General features: G+C 38.7%; 1 protein-coding gene across 1 annotated transcript; it reads left to right on the top strand.

The window, feature by feature from the left end:
• The first annotated feature begins 3561 nt into the window (after nt 1–3561).
• On the top strand, nt 3562–7701 carry LOC131021205 (calmodulin-binding protein 60 A-like). The gene is made up of 9 exons (XM_057950305.1): nt 3562–3893; nt 4516–4639; nt 4829–4881; nt 4972–5429; nt 5745–5908; nt 6229–6429; nt 6500–6740; nt 6858–6991; nt 7082–7701. Exons 1-9 carry the CDS (start codon nt 3826–3828, stop codon nt 7412–7414), a joined length of 1776 nt encoding a protein of 591 aa, XP_057806288.1. The 5' UTR covers nt 3562–3825; the 3' UTR covers nt 7415–7701.
• Nucleotides 7702–13464: the final 5763 nt, after the last annotated feature.

Genomic DNA, 13464 nt, shown 5'->3' with positions numbered 1-13464 from the left:
TGAACCGAATCAAAGTTCCCGATTTCCAGGCTGCAATCGTCTCAACATTTAAGGAGGATCAAATCTCCACTAGACGAGCATGGGGTCTTTGGGTCTGTCTCACGGAGATGGATAAAATGAAGTCCAGATTCAAGTTCTACCAAAGTTCAGATCTGGGAACGTTCCTGGTTAACACAATGACAGGAACTACGACCCCTTTTGCCGAAAAATCCTTCGAGAATAAACGGCAAATGTTATGGGAAAACAAGATAGCGGGGAGCAAGGAGACTCGTCGCAAATTTTGCAACATGGCTCATCTGGGCCATTGGATTGAGAAGATCTGCGATCAATGTTCAACGCAGAAGGAGCCGGAATTCGGCAAATGATTCTTCCCGAAGCCTGACAAAAGGAGGTTCCGGTCTGATGAACATGATGAGCATCAGACTCCAAAGGGAAGAAACCCTCGGGCACCAAAAAAGTAAGGTGGCCGACAAATCAAAGTGAATCATGTGATTCACAGCAAGGATCGCACCCACAAAAGAAACGACAAATGTGGGTGGAAGGACAAGAGGACCACTCACCAAACGCTCCAGGACAAATGTGAGTGGAAGGAAAAGCAGCCGGCCCCTACCAGCATTATCACAAAATGATAAGGCAATGGTCCAGCACCATGTGATGACACTAACCAGTGTCGGCAATTTTGGCCGACAAAAGAAGGTGGAGGTCACATTCAAGAGAGCTGGCCACGAAGAGAGAATCCAAGGCCAACAACCGAGCAATAATAGAGGGGTTCAAACCTCTATATAAACCCAAGCTCTGGAGAGAAGAAGGCATCCGAAACCCAGTTGGAAAAGGAATCCGTGAAGCTTTCCACTTCATCAAGCTTCGGAGACCTGATACGGGAGCCCTGAACCGAATCAAAGTTCCCGATTTCCAGGCTGCAATCGTCTCAACATTTAAGGAGGATCAAATCTCCACTAGACGAGCATGGGGTCTTTGGGTCTGTCTCACGGAGATGGATAAAATGAAGTCCAGATTCAAGTTCTACCAAAGTTCAGATCTGGGAACGTTCCTGGTTAACACAATGACAGGAACTACGACCCCTTTTGCCGAAAAATCCTTCGAGAATAAACGGCAAATGTTATGGGAAAACAAGATAGCGGGGAGCAAGGAGACTCGTCGCAAATTTTGCAACATGGCTCATCTGGGCCATTGGATTGAGAAGATCTGCGATCAATGTTCAACGCAGAAGGAGCCGGAATTCGGCAAATGATTCTTCCCGAAGCCTGACAAAAGGAGGTTCCGGTCTGATGAACATGATGAGCATCAGACTCCAAAGGGAAGAAACCCTCGGGCACCAAAAAAGTAAGGTGGCCGACAAATCAAAGTGAATCATGTGATTCACAGCAAGGATCGCACCCACAAAAGAAACGACAAATGTGGGTGGAAGGACAAGAGGACCACTCACCAAACGCTCCAGGACAAATGTGAGTGGAAGGAAAAACAGCCGGCCCCTACCAGCATTATCACAAAACGATAAGGCAATGGTCCAGCACCATGTGATGACACTAACCAGTGTCGGCAATTTTGGCCGACAAAAGAAGGTGGAGGTCACATTCAAGAGAGCTGGCCACGAAGAGAGAATCCAAGGCCAACAACCGAGCAATAATAGAGGGGTTCAAACCTCTATATAAACCCAAGCTCTGGAGAGAAGAAGGCATCCGAAACCCAGTTGGAAAAGGAATCCGTGAAGCTTTCCACTTCATCAAGCTTCGGAGACCTGATACGGGAGCCCTGAACCGAATCAAAGTTCCCGATTTCCAGGCTGCAATCGTCTCAACATTTAAGGAGGATCAAATCTCCACTAGACGAGCATGGGGTCTTTGGGTCTGTCTCACGGAGATGGATAAAATGAAGTCCAGATTCAAGTTCTACCAAAGTTCAGATCTGGGAACGTTCCTGGTTAACACAATGACAGGAACTACGACCCCTTTTGCCGAAAAATCCTTCGAGAATAAACGGCAAATGTTATGGGAAAACAAGATAGCGGGGAGCAAGGAGACTCGTCGCAAATTTTGCAACATGGCTCATCTGGGCCATTGGATTGAGAAGATCTGCGATCAATGTTCAACGCAGAAGGAGCCGGAATTCGGCAAATGATTCTTCCCGAAGCCTGACAAAAGGAGGTTCCGGTCTGATGAACATGATGAGCATCAGACTCCAAAGGGAAGAAACCCTCGGGCACCAAAAAAGTAAGGTGGCCGACAAATCAAAGTGAATCATGTGATTCACAGCAAGGATCGCACCCACAAAAGAAACGACAAATGTGGGTGGAAGGACAAGAGGACCACTCACCAAACGCTCCAGGACAAATGTGAGTGGAAGGAAAAGCAGCCGGCCCCTACCAGCATTATCACAAAACGATAAGGCAATGGTCCAGCACCATGTGATGACACTAACCAGTGTCGGCAATTTTGGCCGACAAAAGAAGGTGGAGGTCACATTCAAGAGAGCTGGCCACGAAGAGAGAATCCAAGGCCAACAACCGAGCAATAATAGAGGGGTTCAAACCTCTATATAAACCCAAGCTCTGGAGAGAAGAAGGCATCCGAAAATCAGAACACATTTTCACACACCACATTCTCTCTAGAAAAACTATCTTTGTATTTTTTAAAATTCTTGTTTACAAAGTTTTTTAAATCTTAGTTTTAGTTTCTTTTATTTTATGTATACAAGAATTAGCTACTATGAGTAGCTAAACAAGTTAGTCTCATCCCTTAAGGAGATTATTATGAAATAAAATAAGTATTTTATAATTCCTCTTTTAACGCTTTGTTTTTAGCCCAATTTCCGGTTAAGTAAAAATATTTTATTTTCATTTATCAACAAATATATTTGACGACGGAACACAGTGAAGGAGGAAGGTTGCAACCATCTCTTGCGAGTGCGTGGTTGGACAAAAGCCTGGAGGGTGGAAGGTCCGTAAAAAGCGACAAAGACTGACTCTTGAAGGTGACCATTCGTCGAAAGGTATACTGTTGATTTATGTTTTGAATTATTTTGAAGTGTTACGGAAGCATGTTGGACCATATCTTGTTAATTGCATGATTTTATAATTATAGAAAATACTGTTGGTTTTTCTGTTTATATTGGAATTTGTGAGGGGCTGTTGGTGTTTATAAGTTATTATGAGGGGTCAATTTGATATTGGGCCAAAGAAGTGTACACTTGTCATCATTTTGGCCTTGGAGTGTAGAAAACTCAGCTTAGAGTATACTGAACCAGGTAAAATCTATTTGGAATTTATTAACCTCAATTTATAGGCATAATATATTTGGTAGCATTTATTGCATAGATGACAAAGAAATGCATGTATTATTAATTCTCGTCTTTATTAGTTTAATGATAAAATAGTTAAGGTCTTAAATTAAACATTTCATTCATTTTGAGTTCACAATTGCACAATCTTTAAAAAATGATATATTTAAAATACTTTTTGGACAAAAAGCACTGTCTACGCCATGCACAAATATTCAGAACGGCCCCTTTATTATCAAATGATGCGACAATATGATATGGATTTTTAAATTTATTATGAGTTGGATAAGTGCATCATATAACCAAAAGGGCGTCTACTTTTACAAAAACAGACTCACAAATGGCAAAATCTAGTACGCCTCCACAGGTATAATGTAGTGTAGTAGAGTGTGTGTTGGTGGATTTGTACACTCCACTCGGTTTTTGGGCCCCCTAATCATCATTTCCGACAATATAAATACTACTCAGTTCGGAAAGAATCATTATATTTTATCGTTGGAACATTCTTCACTAAATTTGTGTAGAGAGATGGAGCATGATGAAATTAATGGTGCTTCATCAGATCCTGGCCAAGCTCTTGCTCTAACTATACGAAAGTAAGTCGATTTCTAGCAAAAATCTCCTCAATTTGGGTGTTTCTTTAGTGATTTCTCGAAACATTTGCTTAGCTCGTATTTGGAAGTTGAGAACTCACATGAGCTGTGTTTTTTTGCTTAATATAGTCGTTGACTTACCTTTTATTAAACTCGGAATCTTCATCTTGATTTAGGAGTAGCGTTGTATGTATTTTCTTTTTTCTTGCTTTGTTTGAGAGTTGTCTGTGATTTGGCATGTTTGCGAGGATATGGGTTGTGCTTATTTAAGAAGAATTTGTTGTTATGATCACTTTTCTTTTATTTTTTGTTTCCTTTACGATATATATAGATACTATTCCAACTTTCCCCATCACTGAAAATTCAGGTGATTATGATTCATAACTAAAAGAGTCGCACTAAGGAAATGATGTCAATTTTAGCTTTAAGAAAGTAGTCATTCTATTTGTAGTTTCTTTGATGATTAGTAAGTTCATTTGCTTTGTTTCTTTGAAACATAGAAAGTTGAAATTGTTAGGATTCGGAATATTCTATTCATTCTTGATCTTATTATGTGTGATAATTTTTTCTTATTACTACTTATTTACCTTGATTTGCTCTAAATTTCGTTATCCCTTTATAATAGGATAATGGAAAAGGAATTGGAACCTTTGGTGTTAAAAATGGTTAGTGCAGTGATAAAGCCGATGGTCATCACTACCGTCCAACAAGAGATAGTACCACTTGCTGAGGATCTAATCCGTAGAGTGGTGAGTGCCACATCCTTCTTTTGTATGCTTGTTTAGTGCTGCTATATTTTCATTTTGCAGAGAACAGATTTGTTGTTTGGATTCATGCTTATTGTTTCTCAATTGTAAGACTATTTCCTAGAGACAGTTCAATTTACTATAGTTATAATCTGTGAATCTGGAGATTTTGTTCAATATTCTTTGTTTTAGGTCAAAGAGGTTTTTCAACCTGTTGAAGAGAAGCTTTTGAATGGAGGGAGTCGGTGAGAAATTTATGTTATTGGTTACTCATTTTTCTCTTATTCTCCGATCAACACTTGCGAATTCTTGTATGGTTTGTAATGTGGTCGTAGGGATGAGTTGCCAAAGGGAGGGAGTTTACAGCTGAAGTTCTTAGATGATGTATCCGATACGGTGACAGGTGAGGAGCTAAAAGGGATCAAATATGAATGCCTGAAGTTGGCTCTGCTCAATCCAGATGGGAACATCGTGGCCTCTGGCCGTGAATCCTCTGCAAAGGTGGAGATATTACTCCTCCATGACAATGGAAATGATGATATCACTATTGAAAATTTTGAGAGAAGCATCATTCAAACAGGAGAAAAGAAGAAGCCTCACTTTGCTAAAAGTGTGTATATATCTCTCAAGGAAGGTGTTGGGGATTTAAATGGCCTCAAGTTGGGACATGACAAAGACTGGATTAAGCTGTGCAACTGCAGGCTAGGGGCGAGGATCGGGCAGAATCTCGAGGGAACTACAGTGCAGGAAGCATGGACGCTGCCATTTAAGGTCACAGACAAGCGTGACAAACGTAAGTTGTTCTCAATCAATGTTGTGTTTTTTCTGCTATCTACAAAAATTTGTGCAGAACTCAATTACTGTTTAATTTTACTGTTATCTACTGACTAACTATTCAATGTTCATATCTATCAATTAGCTGCTTCAGTTGCAGCAGAAATATGAAAAATAGTAATGTAGATGTTTCAAATCTTAGTCTCCTTGTGTTATGGTCTTCAGATACCACAGTGTTTCTGCTCTGTTCAGATAGTCATGTGGAGAGATAAATAATTTAGGCGATGCAGTAGGATTAAGAAACTTCCATATAAAGTGGTGGTTTCTTTTGCAGAGTACGACAAACATCCCCTTCCGTTTCTTTCTTCTGAAGTTTGGAGATTGGAGGGAGTTTGCAGAAATGGCAAGCGATGTGATCGCCTGAAAGACAAAAACATCAAGACTTTGCAAGATTTCCTGTTTTGGTTCCATGTCAATCCTGAGGAGCTCCAAAAACAAGTAATAGTCATTGTCTACTATTTATACTCGTTCCGTTTACTTGATTTTTCTTGTTTTGCTTGCATATTAGGAATCATGCTATGTTCTGTTTCTTGTGCCATTATTTTGCTTCAGAATTCATGGTTTGTGAGCACCTACACAACCAAGCAACGAGTTTTATTTGGCAACTTGAAATATATGCAAAAAGAATCTTCCTCACTTAGCATGATTAACTGTATTCTATCTATGATCTCAGTTCTCTATAATCTCTACAATGGCCTACAATTAGAGAATACTCGACATTAAAACATCGCATGTAAATCCTTGTAATATGCTTACAGATACTACGTGTTGGTGATGGCGCATGGAAGACAACAGTCACTCATGCTGAGACCTGCATTGTTGATGATAAGAAGATGTACTCTCACAAATCTTCCACAGAACCTCAAATGCGTGTTGTTTATGATGTTGTGGGAGAACTGAAGGGGGTAATTGACGAGTCCCACTTTGTCCCAATTCATAATCTGTCTCCTGATAGAAAGGTGTGTCCTGTTTTGGTGAACAGATTTCAGTATATATATCCTTTGGTAATGAATTATTGGCCCCTAATAGGATCGTGCACGCAACTTACTCAGCTCGGTATTGGAAGTGTCTGCATTTGGAGAACGATACAACAATGTTGAAGCTTCCCTTCTCCATGAGCTCCCATTGCAGCACTGTTGGAATGGCAGTGGCCTCACACTGTCTGAAAATATGAAAGGATATGATTCTGGGCCGTCGTCTGACTCTCTTGGATCAAAAGAAATGGGAGAGCTATGCAACCCCACCTCCGGCCTGTCTCCTGCAGATCCCGGTACATCACTACATTCTACTACTGTCCAATTAATATCTGTGGTTTGGCCTATCCCAGTTTGCTTTAGTTATAATTAAGATGCTTAATATGAAGTTGTTTCTCCTCTATTTCATGTAGTACCTCGAGTAAGTAGAGATGGTGAGATCCACAAATGTGTTGGGAATAATAAAGTGAAATATGTGGAGGATTTCAGACATTTCGAGAACCATTCTTGTCCTACAAGTATGCTGCTTATGTCAGAAAATAACAAGGTATATGCATGCTTCACACAAGTCACAAGCTTCTACTTTTCAACTTGTTTACCATACTGTTTCTGACAGTAAGATTTGCATCATCGCCAGCACAAGCGCTCATTTGCAGCATCGAGCAGCGGGCGTTCAAACGACTCGTTTGACAGTGCAAGGTCAGCAATGGAGAAGGGGTGGTTTGATGATGAGGACTGCTATCGCCCTGGTCCTCCCAGTCCAGACCTCATGCTGCCTTATGCCGACGACACTTACAGCTACAACACTCGGGCTTCTGGCCATTGCTACGAGGAGACGTCGCGTGGGCATGGTTGTGATGAAGTCGATCCGCCAAAAGGGTGGAAGAAGTTGTACAGGCTATGGTCCACATTAAGGGAAAGGGTGTCTGTAGATGTTAGTAGTAGCCACAAGAAGAGGAGAGTTGGTTAACCATGGCTCGTATTGTTCGAGTACCGGTGTGTGTGACTGTCTCACGGGTTAAGATCCGAGCTCATTTCCGGTGCTATATTGAATTCGTTTATGTGCACCGTTTCATGGATCTTGATCCGTGAGATGGACTCACACGACACTTTTTTTTATATTTTTTTTATTATTATTTTGGCTTTAGTTGTTTCTTGTGTACATGAAGGAACCGGTTTGCACATGAGATCCTCTATTCCACTATTTTGTGTGTACCACTCTTAATTTATTATAATTTTTAATTATATTTTCTTCAATTTTAATTTATTATGCTTTAATATTATAAAAAGATAATTAACAAGGGTTCACTCATCCAATTAGGGTTTATAATTATTTTTTTATATTTATTTGAATTAATAATTGATTATTTGGGTTCATTAATTCAAAGTTAGGGTATATAATTTTTTAAATTTCAATTTTTAGTTATAAATATTAATTAGAGTTCATAATAATATAATAATATTTTTTATTTTTATATATATTGCATGTCATTTATTTCATTATCAATCAAGAGACGATTGGCACTTGAGAAATGAAAACCTATATGGAAGGATAAGTTTTGATTTTCACTTCGATTCAGTTCTTCGTTAAGGAGCAAACTTTAGGGGGCATTAATCGAGAATAAGTCTAGATAGGTATATGTTATGATGTTGGATCATATTTAGCAGCAAGAAGAGTAATCATTTAGACACCACTCCCACAATTGATCAATGGATAATTACTTTATTTGGTTGCAATCTGTTTTGTAATTGACAAGATTTGTATGTTTTTCAAAATTAATTTACAAAAAAAAAAAGGGACATTCGACCGTCCCATAACGCCAAAAACATATAAAGGGCATAAAAGCCTAAATCTCATTAGAGCATCCGCAATGGGGTTACATGATAGCTTACATGATAGCCTACTTTATGATGGGGGACCACATGGTGTAAAGATGCTGCAGTGGGGTTACATGATAGCTTACATGATAGAATTAGTTTCCATTTTTATGCTTTTTACTTAAATTTAATTGCTCAAATTTAAATAACACCTGTGACTAATAATTAAAATTTCATTCAAATAAAAAACCTAAAAATTACATTAAAAAAAAAATTAAAAACATAATTTAAATTACATAAATTAAACTCCTAGTCTAGATAAAGCCACGACGCTTGAGCATTTCTTGTACCATGTGCTCGTGGGCCATCTTCTGTACATCGCTCATATGCGATGTATCAATACTGAGGAGTTGCATGTCGAGCTCCCGCTCCTTGAGCTCGTTCTTTTTGGCATATTCGGCCGTGATATTTTTCAAGTTCTGATCGGACCGATCCAACCGCTCTTTGTACTCCGATGACTGCTCGGAGCTTGCCGCCGCCTTCCCCTTCCCCTTCGCTTTCGCCGCCCTTGCCGCCGCCTTCGCCGCCTTGTTCCCAATCGGCCGGGCAGACGAGATCTCCTCGCCTGACGCCGAGGTGGTGAAGGCGCCCTCCTCTGTCGTCTTTGTCCTCTTGGAGGAATGCACGTCTCCCTCGAGGTACATCGACTTGAACTTGTGGTTGTTCCGGAGAATTTTCCACGCATTCCAGTAGTTGAAGGAGGCGTTATTTGCGCTCCGACTTTTGAAAAGAGTTTGGGCCTTGTCCCGGAGCATATCGTCAGAATGGCCGGACGGCCACTTGCTGCGCGCCTCCACCCAAATACTTTCCCACAACCGCACCTCTTGGGCCACTCGGGTCCAGTGGCCTTGAATCTGACGAACTTTGAGGTGGGCGCCGATGAGAGGGTTGACACGGGCGACGATTCTCTTCCAGTACTCGAACCCCTTTTGATTTGTCCCACGGATGGCGTCGTTTGTCTCCTCCATCCAAATTTGGACGATGATGTCCGTCTCCTCAGTGGTGTAGGTATGACGGATAGTCTTACCTCCGTCATCCTCCGCCCCCTCCTCCTCCGCCACCGACGCCGGCCTGTCATGTCGGATCTTGTGGGCGACTTCTTTCCTTCGGCTGCCTTTCTTCGGTTTGGCAGCACTATGGGCCGAAGGCATCTCCTCGCCGGCCTGAGGAGCATCCCCCAAGTTACATCCCGATAAATCGGGATGATATTCGTCGGATAGATCGGGACACCAATTTAGATCGTAGTAATTTGGGTTGTTTGGATCCATGGGGTGTAGAGAGAGGAAGAAATGAAGAAGATGAAGAAGAAGAAGTGAGAGGGCGTAGGGAAAAAAATGAGGAAGAAGAAGAATAAATAGAAGAAAAGAAAGGAAAAAAAAAAAAAAAAAATTTTGAACGGTCAAATATACACGCAAACCGAGGAATAAGATTTTTTTTTTTTTTAAATAGGCGCGTGCATTGCACGCGCCTTACACTCTCGAGAAATTGGGCTACACGATAGAACGTGTAGCCCTCGTGTAACCTTCGTCTGCAACGGTTACACGATAGAGCTTTTACACGATAGGGCTATCGTGTAAGCTCTATCGTGTAACCGTTATTGATGCTCTTATAAGCGCTTGATATAAATTTAGCTTTTCTTGAGCGTAGTTATTTTAGCATTTTTTTTTACATATTTTAGCCGTATTGTTTTGTTCTTTCAGCTTTCTAGTTATAGTTTTTACGAACTTGATTCTTTGAATCTTTTTGGAATAATGAAATTTATTTATACACAAAGAAAAAATAAAATATTTGATTTTCTCATCACTAGTATTTGATTGGAGAGAGAGAGAGAAAATGCTATTTTGACTGGATTTGAAAATATTGATTTAGCTTCTTGCTAGGTTGGAACTTTAGTTAGATAACGATCAAGATGAACTTTGATATTTAATGGCCTTTTCATACTTGTCTGTTTGGGAGTACTTGGTAGAGTTTGATTGGTAGTTGGTGGACGTCGTTTTCCACCAAATAATTCCTGCAATCTCACCAAGAATTAAATGAGTATAGTAACAAGCAGGGTCGAACCACAGGTAGGGCTGTCAAAATGGGCCGAAAATGGCCCGGCCTGCCCGTAGTTTTGGCCGGGCTGGGCTAGGATTTCCAAGGCCCAAAAAAAACCGCGCCTCCCTGGCCCGGCCCATGCGGCCCGCCGGGTCACCCGGCCCGCGGGCCAAAAAGCCCGCCGGGCTTTCGGGCCTAAATCAGCCCGTCAGTATAGAATGTGAAAATTTCAAAAATTTATATCTCCTCCCAAATTCCAATCGGCCAATCCCAATGAAACCAACCCAATCTAAGTCAATTTCTTCAATTGACGACAATGACGAGTCGAAGTCTAACTTAGGATTTAAATTAGCAATCAACAATCAATATTAAATTATTTTTACTTGAAAGATTTATTTATTTTTTATTATTTTTTGTGGTTGTTATTTGATTCCAGTTGATTTAATTACTGTATTAATTAATTTGTGAATAAATCGTTTTCAGTTTTTGTTGTTTTTGCAATTAGTTTTTGTTTTTTTACTTGTATTCATATTATTTACATTTAGTTTTAGTCATATTTGTTTACATTTAATTTTAGTCAATTATGTAATTTAGATCTAGATTGTTTAAGGTCGAATTTGTCTTCATTTTTTTCTTTAAATTTGATTTAATTTATTAATTTTTGGAGCTAAAAAGAAAAAGAAAAAAATATAATTTTTGGCCCGTTTTGGCCCGGCCCGCCCGGCGGCCCGTATAGGGCCGGGCTGGGCTTCATTGTTCAAGGCCCGCTGAAATTTTGGGCTGGCCCGACCCGGCCCAAAAAATTGCCTAGGCCCGCTGGGTTGGGCCGGGCCGGCCCGGCTCGCAAGGTTTGACAGCCCTAACCATAGGGAACGGGTAATTGCAATCAATTTCCTAAAGATCTAAAAATTGGTGTAGCCACCACGCCTTAAATTGAAAGAAATATTAATTAACTAAGAAAGCGAATTAAATCAAATAAAATAACACTAGAAAATAATCAAAGAAAAGTAACTCGGCTCGAATAAATCCATATTAATTTAATGACTCTGTTCATCGACGCAAAAATAAATTAATCCCTATCAACCAACCAGTTATAGGATACCGTGAAACGCAACGGACGTACCACAATTCCTACTTACTGTGTCGATAGACAGCTGGAGACGCCAGACCTACCTATTTCCCTTATTAAAATATAACCTAGCTGGAGACACTAGACCTAGATTTAATATTCTAATAGCATTAAGAGGAAGGAACCAATTTAGACCAATTATCCTAGATACGCTAGTAATAATTAATCCACCAATTTATTCCTACTACGAACATGGTAGCTTTATCACTAATCAGTCCTATTCCAACAATTACGGATTGGGGGAACCAATTGACTGTAATCCAATTTAACCTAAGTTGATCAGGCTTAAATTAAATCAGAACTATCTTTAAACACAAGGAACAAATCGAAATCAACAAGAATCAATTATATGAACAATTAGGTCTCACAGATTATTAAATCAATACTTCATTATTCTCGCCGAATTAAAAATTAGCTACTCATAATTAAACTAAAAATAATAAAACAAATTGAAGCAAACATAAAATAAATAACAAGCAATCACGAAAATAATCAAATTAAAAAGCAAACCAACTCTAATTTTGAAGAAAAGAAATCACGTCTGCTGCACTTGATTAAAGTGAAAGTCAACTTGAATTCTCCAATTTTGCAATTCTCAAAAATAGTATCCACCAAGTCTCCAAAACTTTTACCTTAAAACTAAAAGCTAAAATAATACTAAAGTAATTCTAATGTGTTGTTCCTAAGTGGCGGCTGCATCTATTAGATTTATAAGGAAATCAATTCCTTCAATCTCTTTCAGCTGCCCTACGCCAAACAATGGGCTTATCGGCACTTTCCAAAAAATAAGTCCAAAACATAATTAAAGTAAGAGTTTTGGACCTAATTAAATTTAAAATAAATAATTCCAAGCCCAATCTCTAATCTCCTCCAAAATCAACGGCTAATCTTCATCAAATTCACACCATTCTTGAGTTTTCTTCATCCATGAGTCTCCAACTCCGATCCATACAATTTCTGCGCCAAAAGCACCACAAACTTGGGTAATATCAAAAAAAAAATCACACGATAAAAAACATAATCTAGTCAACTAAATCACACACATCATCAGTAGTTGATAGAATAAAATAGGTGGAATACAATAGTGTTCATAAATATTCTTGTTTTTATCCTAATATTATAAAGTTCATATGCTGACTGTATATTTGAGCATGAGAAAAATAAATTTGAATACTGAAATAGAATATCAATAATTAAAAGACAGTTCCGTTATCCGTTATGCTAGTTGGTAACACTTTTTTTCAGTTGGTGACGTTTAACACAGAGAAAAGAAAAGTTAACAAAACTGCAGCCCCACGCGCTGATTTTACGCGTCATATCTCATTTTTATTCATATTTTATTAAAATTAGTACGTCCGTCCGTACAATGCCCAGCAAGCATCAAAATTAAACGATGTGTATAAATAAATATAAATATTAAAGAGAATAAAAATATAAACAAATGTTAAATATGTTTTAAAAATAAAATAAAATAATCAACATCAATTACTCAATGAAAATTCAAATGTGAAAACATAAATTTTCAACTTTACATAAAATGTAATGACGATAATTATAGTTATTAAAAACTTGAAACTTATTTGATAAAATTAGTACTTCCTCCGTCCACGAAAGAACTTCATATCTTTTCTTTTTGGGACGTCCACAAAAGAACTTTCTACCTATTTTTGGACTATACCCCACCACTTATAATCCTTTTACTTTTCACTTTTCACAACTCCCTATATTAATTATAACACATTTTCACCACTCCCAATACACTCAATTACCTTTTATCCACTCTCAATACACTCAACAATATTTTTTCTTAAAAACCGTGTCACTCCCTCCTAGGAAGTTTTTTTCATGGACGGAGGGAGTATTATTTATTATTATTACTATTATTATAGAGTATTACACGTCATAATAAATAAATAAATATTTTCATGTATATAAATAAATTATATATGAAATTATATTTTTAATATAGATAATAT

The sequence above is a fragment of the Salvia miltiorrhiza genome, chromosome 4 (genome assembly GCF_028751815.1).
Source record: "Salvia miltiorrhiza cultivar Shanhuang (shh) chromosome 4, IMPLAD_Smil_shh, whole genome shotgun sequence".
In the NCBI taxonomy this organism is placed as follows: domain Eukaryota; kingdom Viridiplantae; phylum Streptophyta; class Magnoliopsida; order Lamiales; family Lamiaceae; genus Salvia; species Salvia miltiorrhiza.
This window is presented reverse-complemented; position numbering and strand designations above follow the sequence as displayed.

What these genes read in the sequence shown, in the direction of transcription:
- LOC131021205 (XM_057950305.1), top strand. Translation starts at nt 3,826, where the DNA reads ATGGAGCATGATGAAATTAATGGTGCTTCATCAGATCCTGGCCAAGCT. An exon ending in CTTGCTCTAACTATACGAAA is followed by an intron (nt 3,894 to 4,515) that starts GTAAGTCGATTT and finishes CCTTTATAATAG; the next exon opens with GATAATGGAAAAGGAATTGG. An exon ending in ATCTGTCTCCTGATAGAAAG is followed by an intron (nt 6,430 to 6,499) that starts GTGTGTCCTGTT and finishes GGCCCCTAATAG; the next exon opens with GATCGTGCACGCAACTTACT.